General features: G+C 41.0%; 1 protein-coding gene across 5 annotated transcripts in view; it reads right to left on the bottom strand.

Annotated features, from left to right (window-relative positions):
* Nucleotides 1–2167, bottom strand: part of LOC129863842 (netrin receptor UNC5D-like) — a 323353-nt gene extending 321186 nt beyond the window's left edge. For all 5 annotated transcript variants that reach the window (XM_055936165.1, XM_055936163.1, XM_055936166.1 and 2 more), the window contains exon 1: nt 1795–2167. In XM_055936165.1, the coding sequence (XP_055792140.1) occupies nt 1795–1879 (85 nt within the window). In that variant the 5' untranslated portion in view covers nt 1880–2167. The remainder of the gene's footprint in view (nt 1–1794) is intronic.
* Nucleotides 2168–10119: the final 7952 nt, after the last annotated feature.

Here is a 10119-nt window from a genome sequence, read left to right on the forward strand (position 1 = left end):
CAAACCTGCCGCTGGTGCTGTGTGTCTCTTTTCTCTCCTCAACCCCAATACTCAGATCACTCCATTTACTATACACCTGCAGGCTACGTCTCAATTGTGTCTCTGATATAGTGGATCATGAAATAAGTACACATAACAGAACAATATCACACGGTCGGAAACCGGCATTAGGATATTATCACCCAAGGCTGGGTGAGCATACATAGGATCTGATCAGATTATCAATGGTCTGGAGATATCAATGTCCTCTAGTGGGATGTAGAACAACAACATTCATTAGGTTTGAGGCTTCTGGTGCCAAGAGAGTAAGAATGAGGAGAAAAACGACAGAGGAGGGAAGAGTGAAAACGACAATAAGGGTTATTTACAAGCTTAAAAGGATGGGTCCAATTCCTTATTAATGAACTTCTGTCTCCCAATGCACAGTAGAATACCTCACACTATCTCAACTATCAGCCTCAAAAAGCTAAACCCCTGAAGCTGAATAGAGCCCTAATCTAATATTTATATTACTCAGGTTCAGTTTATTTCCATACTTGATATGGAATAATAAAATACTTATGGCTAATTTGGTAATTGACTTGCAAATGACTCACCGTAAGACATGATAGGCTAAGTGGGTGTCAAGAGGTCAAGGTAGAGAGGAGAGCATGTGATGGGGTCCATAGTGAGACCGATGGCAGGAGTTGAATTGTGCCTAACAGCCCGAATAGTATTGTTTTCAATGTGTTGCCTATTTAATGTAATCTTTTCATAATAAAAATTAGAAGCACATGATTTAATTATCCAACGAGGTGTTTTTTCAAATATAACCCTTTTCTAACTAGGCAAGTCAGTTAAGAACAAACTCTTATTTACAACAGCCTAGCGGGGAACAGTGGGTTAACTGCCTTGTTCAAGGGGAGAACGACAGTTTCTTTTAACCTTGTCAGCTCGAGGATTCGATCCTCGAGCTTTTGGTTATTGACCCAGCGCGCTAACCACCAGGCTACCTGCCACCCCAACAGCACAAGTCTAACTCAAGCCAATATGTCTGAGCTGTCACTATCGACTATGCATTACTTCAAAGAGCAGTGTTTTGGGATGTGAACCCATCATTCTCCCGGAGACCATCACAGCAACACATGTCAACGCATGGAAGAACTGGCCGAGCGGTTCTCCGCTGTGCACAATCAATGTGTTTTAATTCAAAAGCCAAAATGCGTCTATCGCTGAGAAACATTTGGATCATGACCAACAACCAGTCAGTAGTATCTTGAATACTGTTGTATGATTTATTTTCGCGTCTGCCTTCTGCGGTGTGGGCCGACAGAATACACTGCATTATTGTCTTATTCCCTACACTCTTTTAAAAAAATGCTATCTAGAACCGTTTTTGGTTACCCTTTTGGGTTTCATGTGAAACCGTTTCTACAGAGGGTTCTACATGGAAACAAAAATGGTTCTAACTGGAACCAAAAAGGGTTCTATGGGGACAGCAAAATCACCCTTTTGGAACCTTTTTTTCTAAGATAATTAGTCTAGGGTCAGATATGATGATACATTATGGGTAGCCTATAACTCTTTTGCATACGATAGGTGTTCTATAATTGCGGACGTTGACGTAAGAAGGGAACGCATTTAAATATGTTTACAATACCAAAAATAATATTGACAAAGTTAAGCATAGTACAGTTAGTGCGATTGGATACCATAGAACACACTCTGACTAGTCTATAGTGCACGTGCAAATTCCTGCACAACACACAGCTGTTCTGACAAAAACAAAAATCACACATTCTGAACTGTTCTTACCTCGTGCCGCCGTGGCCGGGAACTGCAAACCGAGAAACAAGAGGATGACCAAACTCCGGTAGCATACCCCCGAAAACTGTCCCATCACTACGTCGGTCGTCTTCCTCCCAATCTGACCCGGGTATGCTGCGCGAGGGTCTCGAGCATTTGTCGTCGTAGACTGTCATCAGTAACAGGTTACCCTGCACTGATAACGTTTACACAGGGCAAGTCTGTCGCCGAGGATGGCGAACAGCGACTGCAGCTCTGCTTCACAATACAGACAGATGGAGCGCGGTGTCTGTGTGTCGGCGGTCGGGCAAACTGTGTGAGAGAGAGTGAAATAATTAAGCCGCGCAAGCCAATAGCTCTCAGCTTCGGAGCAGAGAATGAGAGAGAGAGAGACATGCACTAGCGCGGGTTGACTCATAACTCGCGCGGGGTGGGCTTTTAAGGTAATTAAATATTGTGTGCAGGTGGGTTGAATAAAGAGAAAACAATGCATTATAAAATTCATACATGTATAATTATTGTGGAATATTTATATATAGGCTACATTGAGGTGTTTCCTTTATTATTTTTAGGCTATCTGCCATTAGTGTGTAAGCCTAAACTTTAGGTCTTCAGGGCCTAACGGTACGCGCACCACACCAATCACCAACTGCTTTTGGGACCTTGCAGAAAAAGTTCAGTAAGAGAAGGCTGCGAAATGGAGAGTTGAAAGTAAAGAGTCCATTTGTGTTTGTGGAGGTGTACTGTAAATGTTAAGCTGTGTGTTATTTTTGTCTATGTATGATTTTGTTTATTGTCAAAGGAAGAAAGGAAGTTAAATAAAATATGTACATATAAAAAATAAATAAAGAGAAGGCCCAGAAAAGTAATGTTTGGGAAAGATTTGTTGAAGTGGTCAAATCGAATGTGAAGCATAATGCCACCTCCCTCCGCAGAGGCGGTGACAGACTGATGATTCTGAGGAGCTATAGGCTACAAATTCGACAGTCACAATATGGAGACTTCAAATAAGCCTATAGCACTTCAAGGGAACTGTAGCCAACTGTCAGAATTAAGCATTTCTTGGAGTAAAATGATACACTCGGGAACAGGAGTGGAGAAATATTATTTAAAAAATTCAGCATCTTGAGAGAATGCGAATCCGCAGTTAGCAGTGGGGTGTATTCATGGATGTCAAGGGAAGCCAGGTTTTGACAAAACATTGACCAAGAAAAAAACTTATACAATCATTTATCTTTCGTCTCTCTGTGATTCATAATTTTCCTTCAATTCGGAAGAGGCTGAATTTCTCACCAGAGACAGCATCCGAGCGAGTGAAACAGTGCCCCTATGTCTCTGTCCTCCCTTGATAAAAAAATTATAAAATAATAGCCAATCATCATTAAGCTAAACTGAGTGAGCTCAACTATGAATGGTCATGGTGCACCCAAAAAAAAAGTCAAGGGAAGCCAGTTTGGATTTGGCTTCACACCAATCACATCAAAAGTGAAATGTCATTGACAACGTTGTATTGTACTGCGGTGGCTATCTTGTTAGCAAAAATTGTCCCCTTCCTAAATTAGCCATGGATGGAGATAGAGATTCAGATTTGGGGTTTTACTTCTCTGTACTGGCCAATGATTATAACAGAGATTCTGATCAAACCATAAATTCATACATTCATGTGCTCCTGGCCTGAGAGAATGGAAGTTCAATATGTAGCTAGATGTAGTGGGCTAATGTTAACTAGCTGGCTCATCGTTGCCCATGAAAGGAAGTTAGGCTAGCGAGCAAGAATTTTAGCCGGGTAGCCTAGGACAACAAAAAGCTAAAAGCATGTACTGTATGACAGAGTCATATACCATTTTGTCAACATGAAAGGGAGGAGGAGGAAGATATTGGCATTTCAACATGTTTTTTTTTTAATTCAATCAATCAGATTTATTTATAATGCCCTTTTTACATCAGCCGATGTCACAAAGTGCTGTACAGAAACCCAGCCTAAAACCCCAAGCAGAAAGCAATGCAGATGTAGAAGCACGGACACACACACACACACACAGAAATCAGAACCATGGACAGCCACATTATATTTAGCATACATTGATGGTCACTGTATTAGACTAAGTATAGTTGATTTAATGATGTTGAAATGTTGAAGTTGAAATAGTGCTGGAATAGTGGAGGCAGCTCTTGTTTTTTTTGCGACTTGTGGAAACTCTCTGTGGTTCTAAATCAATAGTTGTTCAGTAGTCCGAAAATGTCGGAAACATTAACTTGCTTGACCGTGCTGTAGGTTATGTAACTGTTTATAACATGCAATATGCTTTGTGGATTTCACCGGACAGAGGTTACTCTCTGGTTTTGTGATGAAACAAAGGCGTGGTCAAATTTATTCTGCCACTGTCTCTTATTGTCTCTGCCTTAGGCCTATATAGCATAGTGGCAAGTTATATGAACTAACAGGTTATAGAGCAAACACAATTATCACAACACATAGGTTGTAATATGCTTTTTTTCCTGGCTTGGCTTCCTCAGTGATTTTATCCATGCACCGCTACTGGCAGTTAGGGACGGTCTGTATAGGTGCTATCTTTATCAGCATCATAAAAGCAGATAGTATTTCAACCACATAAAATATGCATCCAAGCTGAACTGAAATCTTATCAGAAACATGTTGGGTCGATTTCACCGTTTTATATTTCCTTACAACTGGTCAAACTAATGTCAGTTCGCAATTTTGCACAGAAAATATCACCTTTTCTCTCCTCTCCCTAAACACATTTTCTCTGCAAAATAAGCAGAAATGTAGAAAACTTTACTGATGTCAACGAGATTAAAGCATTCATTCTATCGATGTATTAATGTATTCTGGTGAGCAAGGGTTTCTTTAGTCTTCTAGGGGAACACATAATGACAGAAGAGAAGCTGCATGTATCTAATTATAGACAGGTTGACTAACAAATAGCCTTACAAAATTTCTGAAATTATAAGCAGAAACATATGTAAATGAGGCAAAAAAATCATTCTGCTGTCTCTGACTGTAGCCTACTGCGCATTTTCTATATTTACGGGTTATGGTCAGGTGCATGGCTCAGATTTTCACTTCATCACACATAATCGGGCGGTTGCGGATAGGTTATTAACAATGTGGGCGTGTGTGGGTGAACAAACAGCTTATCCGAGCATCACTAGCGCATGTCTATATACAGGTGTGTGTGTGTGCATGTATCTGCTAGCCCTTGGGCACACCTACTAGGCACACCATCGTTTACATGATTATGTCTTAACATACCACTTTGATTGAGCATTGGCATATACAGCGGTACTTGGTATATACAGTAGTACACATTATTGTGCAGAATACAATACGTCGTCAGCCTCTCTCACATCTCAAACATCTCCCATCCGCTTCATGGACTAATGCTCCACAGAGTGGATTGACATTAAATAGCTATGATAATGTGAAATGTTCAACATTAGCCTAGAGTTGTATACAATTTCCTATAGCAGCAACAAAAACAACAATGCCACAGAGAACCTACCGCATCTGTATTACATGTAAATCAATATGAGTTGACTTCTCAGGCACAATTACCCTATTCAGTGAAGATTCAATAGTTTATTTCCCAGGGTCCTCATCGGAGGTCAGCCTGTTAGGTAGGGTTAAATGCTTGACAACGTTGCTCAAGTGAGGCGTAACTGGTGCTGTAAACATCGCTTCCAGCGTGCCGCTGAGGACAGGGCCAGAGATGGCAAGCTGCTGTCAGAACGACATACTGCAGGCATCTCCATTACAAAAAAAACATGTCAAATTTGCAACAGCCGTTTTCACATATTGAGCTTAAATTTTACACGTGAAACCATATTTTCACATGTATTCAATTTAGAGTTTAACACCACCTTTTCACATGTGAGCAGAATAACATGTTTTCACTTAAGATTAGATTAATTGCAGTTTCACATGTGACATTTGCAGTTTCACATGTTAAAAACTTTCACGTGAAATCTCAAAATTATTTCCTTACAATATTTTGTTTAACCTATCAATACTTTTGGGTTGATGTTTTGCTTTGAATATCACTATTTGTCCTCTCGAGTGGTGCAGCGGTCTATGGCACTGCTTCGCAGTGCTTGAGGCATCACTACAGACCCGGGTTTGATCCCAGACTGTGTTACAGCCGGCCATAACCGGGAGACCCATGAGGCGGCACACAATTGGTTAGGGGAGGGTTTGGCCGGCCGGGATTTCCTTGTCCCATTTCCTTGTCCCTCCTTGTGGTGGCCGGGCCCCGCGAGCTGGCGACGGTCACCAGCTGGACAGTGTTTCTTCCGACACGTTGGTGTGGCTGGCTTCCGGATTAAGTGAACAGTGTGTCAAGAAGCAGTGCGGCTTGGCAGGGTGGTGTTTCGGAGGATTCATGGCTCTCGACCTTCGTCTCACCCAAGTCCGTAGGGGAGATGGAACAAGACTAACTACCAATTGGATGTCACGAAATAGGGGTAAAAGTACACCCCCCAAAATGTATTTTTTTGCAATACTAAAAATGTTGTTCTCAACTTATTGCTTGTATTTAATGGCACAAAACGAACTGACTCACTAAAGGATTGCATCGTATAAAAACACAATTACTCTATTAAAGGTGTTTAAAGCAGCCATCTTTAATTGAAACATCCACAAACATTCTCCCTGCCAGTTTCGGTAAAAAGCTAAGGGATGGGGCTGGAGAAATGTAACCACCCTCAAATCCATAGACTGCCCTATGGATGCAAGCACTGACAAATTTGGGCATTTTAGATGTGGTCACCCTAATTCCACCGGTGGAAACAATGCTACTACAACATGTTAACACCATCTTTTCACATGTGAGGAGAATAACATTATTTGCGATTTCACATGTTAAAAATGTGAAAATTAGGTTTCACATGTGAATGCTTTTAACATGTGGAACTGCACATTTCCCGTGAAACTGCAATTCACAATAGGTGAAAACATGTTGTTCTCCTCACATGTGAAAAGGTGGTGTGAACCGGTGAACTCTAATTTAAGCTCAGCATGTGAAAACAGCTATTTCACATGTGAAAATATGATTTCACATCTGAAACTACAAATTTGACATGTGTTTTTGAAAGGCTCCCACCTCACCTCTGCGTCTACCACTCTCCCCTGCACATCTCCCTCTCTGTAACGGCTTTCTTCCATAGGTGAAGGAGAGGACCAAAGTGCAGCGCGGCTAGTGTTCAACATGTTTAATAAAAGAACAAGTGAAACACTACAAACAACATACAAAATGTGCAAAAACCGAGACAGACCTATCTGGTGCAGACAACCACAGAGACAGGAAACAAACACCCACAAAATCCCAACACAAAACAAGCCTCCTATATATGATTCTCAATCAGGGACAACGATTACCATCTGCGTCTGACTGAGAACCATATTAGGCTGGACATAGAAACAGACAAACTAGACACACAACATAGAATTCCCACCCAGCTCACGTCCTGACCAACACTAAACAAGCAAAACACATAATAACTCTGGTCAGGACGTTACACTCTCATTCCCTCTGGTCAGTGTCAAACTCTTTCCGTGGGTTTTCAGCCTGGCAGTCCTTTCAGACTCAGCAGGATAATTACATCAGATAAAATGGAACATTAACAAATGTGTTATGTGATTTCTAACAGCAAAAGCAGGTGAAAAAATAAGGAAACAAGGAAGTTGGTGACACAACCTTGTCAAAGCTGTTTGTCAGGACCTTAATGAGTGCACCCTGTTGAGATTAACACCAGTTCCTTCCAAATGGATGTGGAAAGACTGTATACCCTAAGAAGGGGACTTTGAGTGGATGTGAGCGACTCTTTCTGTCAGCCTGAGAACTTTGTTGGTTTAAACAACCTTCTGGTAGATAGGCCTATCAAAAGAAGTAATGTTGATTAACTTGAAGGTATACATTGTCCATAGGCGACATCATGACATAGTCACCATAGGCAACAAAACAGGATCTATATATAAAGATGAAAACAAACCACTAGTTTCAACAATATACTAATACAGTTATATAATGTGGCTTCTCACATCACCGGAGGTGTGTGGCTATTCCCGTCAACACTCAGTTATAACAGTGTGTTATTGCGTGCATATTTTGGTGGAGTTGAAATTGCACTTAGAGAGTTTAGTTAGAAAACCTCTACAGATAGCGTAGATTGTTTATCGTCATAAAGCATGGTACCGCTCAAAGAGCCGTATGAAATTTACACAATGCATTGCAGACAGTTTGCTTTGGTTAGGCTAATTAACACGAAGCAACATTGTCTACTAGTGGATATCACAGCATGGTGATCTGGTCTGTAATTATTTTCCCATGAAGGAAAGATGAACGTGTGATTGAAGTCTTTTAAAAAACGTTTCCTCCATTGGTTGGTCGGGGAACTCTTTCAAGTAGATGCTAGGCGGGTCCTGACAACCATAATTAACTAGAGTGGGTCTGGTAATTGAAGTATCCTGTCCTATTAGCTACACTTGTGAAACAACTTATTTGAGCTATCTGCTTATCATTAGCGTTTGGACCCGACTTAAAAAATAAGCTTGATCCTTTACTGCATAATATGTACAGACAGTGAAGTGTGATTTGGAATCAAAGTAAAGCATCCATTGAAATGTGTCATTGACTTTTAACAAAGACATAATTTACAAAGGTTCCTAGGATGCACTTAACTAGTGGTGGTTGTGGTGTTTCTCTAACCCACTCATCCTATAGGCCTATAGTCTTCTGAGAAAGTGGGGTTATAGCCTTTATCAGAGTTCTCATAACACATAATCTAAGTTATTTGTCCTTTGCCCACTTCCAAAACAAACTCCTCACCCATTCAGAGTGCCTATTGTGCAAGCGGTGCATTGAGTCTTCTATTGCATGTCTCATTGCGATTTTTCGGTGGGCTCCCATGTTTAGAAGTACTACGTTTTGTTTGAGAGACCCAAGGCCTCAGCTTAAATTCTCTTTCCAGCCTTGAATATGGATTCACAATGTTCCTTTAAATGCACTGCAGCCTCCACAGAGGCCAGAACAGTCTCATTGTGTTAGGTGTGGCTAATAAGCCAGACGCCTCTCTCTCGTGGTTCATTTGCAGCTGAAGCTTTACAAATTATCTGTGTAGACACACCTGCAATAGAGACACTTTGGAGATGATCTGAGGTATCACTTTTCCGCCAGATGGAACATAAGAACCCTCACACTTTGATAGCGGAGAAGATGGCAACAAACTATTTCGTTAGGTGATGAAACAAAGACAGGTGCTGATTGCCTCTCAACACACTGGGAAATTATCTATTTTAATAGACGAGTGAGACAACCTGTGCTCACCCTCAAATAAGGCCTGTATTCATGTCATGGTCCAGTGCAAATCAGACTGGCTGGTGTACTTTGGGGGGAAATTTTTTAGGACTGAACAAAATAAACGTTTCTGTCTCCAAGTTATTTTCACAGTAGTTATTTTACTGTACATCTTCAATAATTTCATGCTAGATCAAAACAAAAGTAAAAAAATATGCCATATGTGAGATCAATAGGAGCATTTGTCTTTTACCTGAAAATGCTCAAGGTACTGCAGTAGAGGAATGGATTGAGAAACGCGGTGATATACTGTAACACAAATGGCCCAGCTTCCTAGAAGACCAGCATCCCGGAGACGCCTCTTCACTGTTAACATAGATAGTACCTGCAAAACACCAGTATCGAAGTGACTAAGATACAATAAAATACAGTATATACATATGAGATTAATAATGTTTACATACCTTGCATTACTCAAGTGACTAGTGTTCCATTCCTTAAAGTGGCCAGTGAATTCTAGTCTATGCCTATAGGCAGCAGCCTCTAATGTGCTAGTGATGGCTGTTTAACAGTCTGATGGCCTTGAGATAGAAGCTGTGCTTTTCAGTCTCTCGGTCCCAGCCTTGATGCACCTGTACTGACCTCACCTTCTGAATGATAGCGGGGTGAACAGGCCGTGGCTCAGGTATTTGATGTCCTTGATGATCTTTTTGACCTTCCTGTACTATACTCTACTGTACTCTACTGTGCTGTACTGTGTTGTACAGATTTGGTCCAGTCCGGGCCTAGTACATTTTGTCTTTGATGCAGAGGTCATTAGAATATTTGCCAGTGTGTAGAGTAATACCCAAACACGCAAAGAGAATATTACATTTTTCTACCTTTGTGTACCTATTCAGGATACATCACCATGAAGAGAATGACATTCATATTTATGGATTTCTTTAAACATTTCTTTTTACATTTCTTTATACACTGGGGAGGTGGGGGGTGCTCCCGGATCCGGGTTTCTGAGGCGGTA

The sequence above is a fragment of the Salvelinus fontinalis genome, chromosome 10, assembly GCF_029448725.1.
Source record: "Salvelinus fontinalis isolate EN_2023a chromosome 10, ASM2944872v1, whole genome shotgun sequence".
In the NCBI taxonomy this organism is placed as follows: domain Eukaryota; kingdom Metazoa; phylum Chordata; class Actinopteri; order Salmoniformes; family Salmonidae; genus Salvelinus; species Salvelinus fontinalis.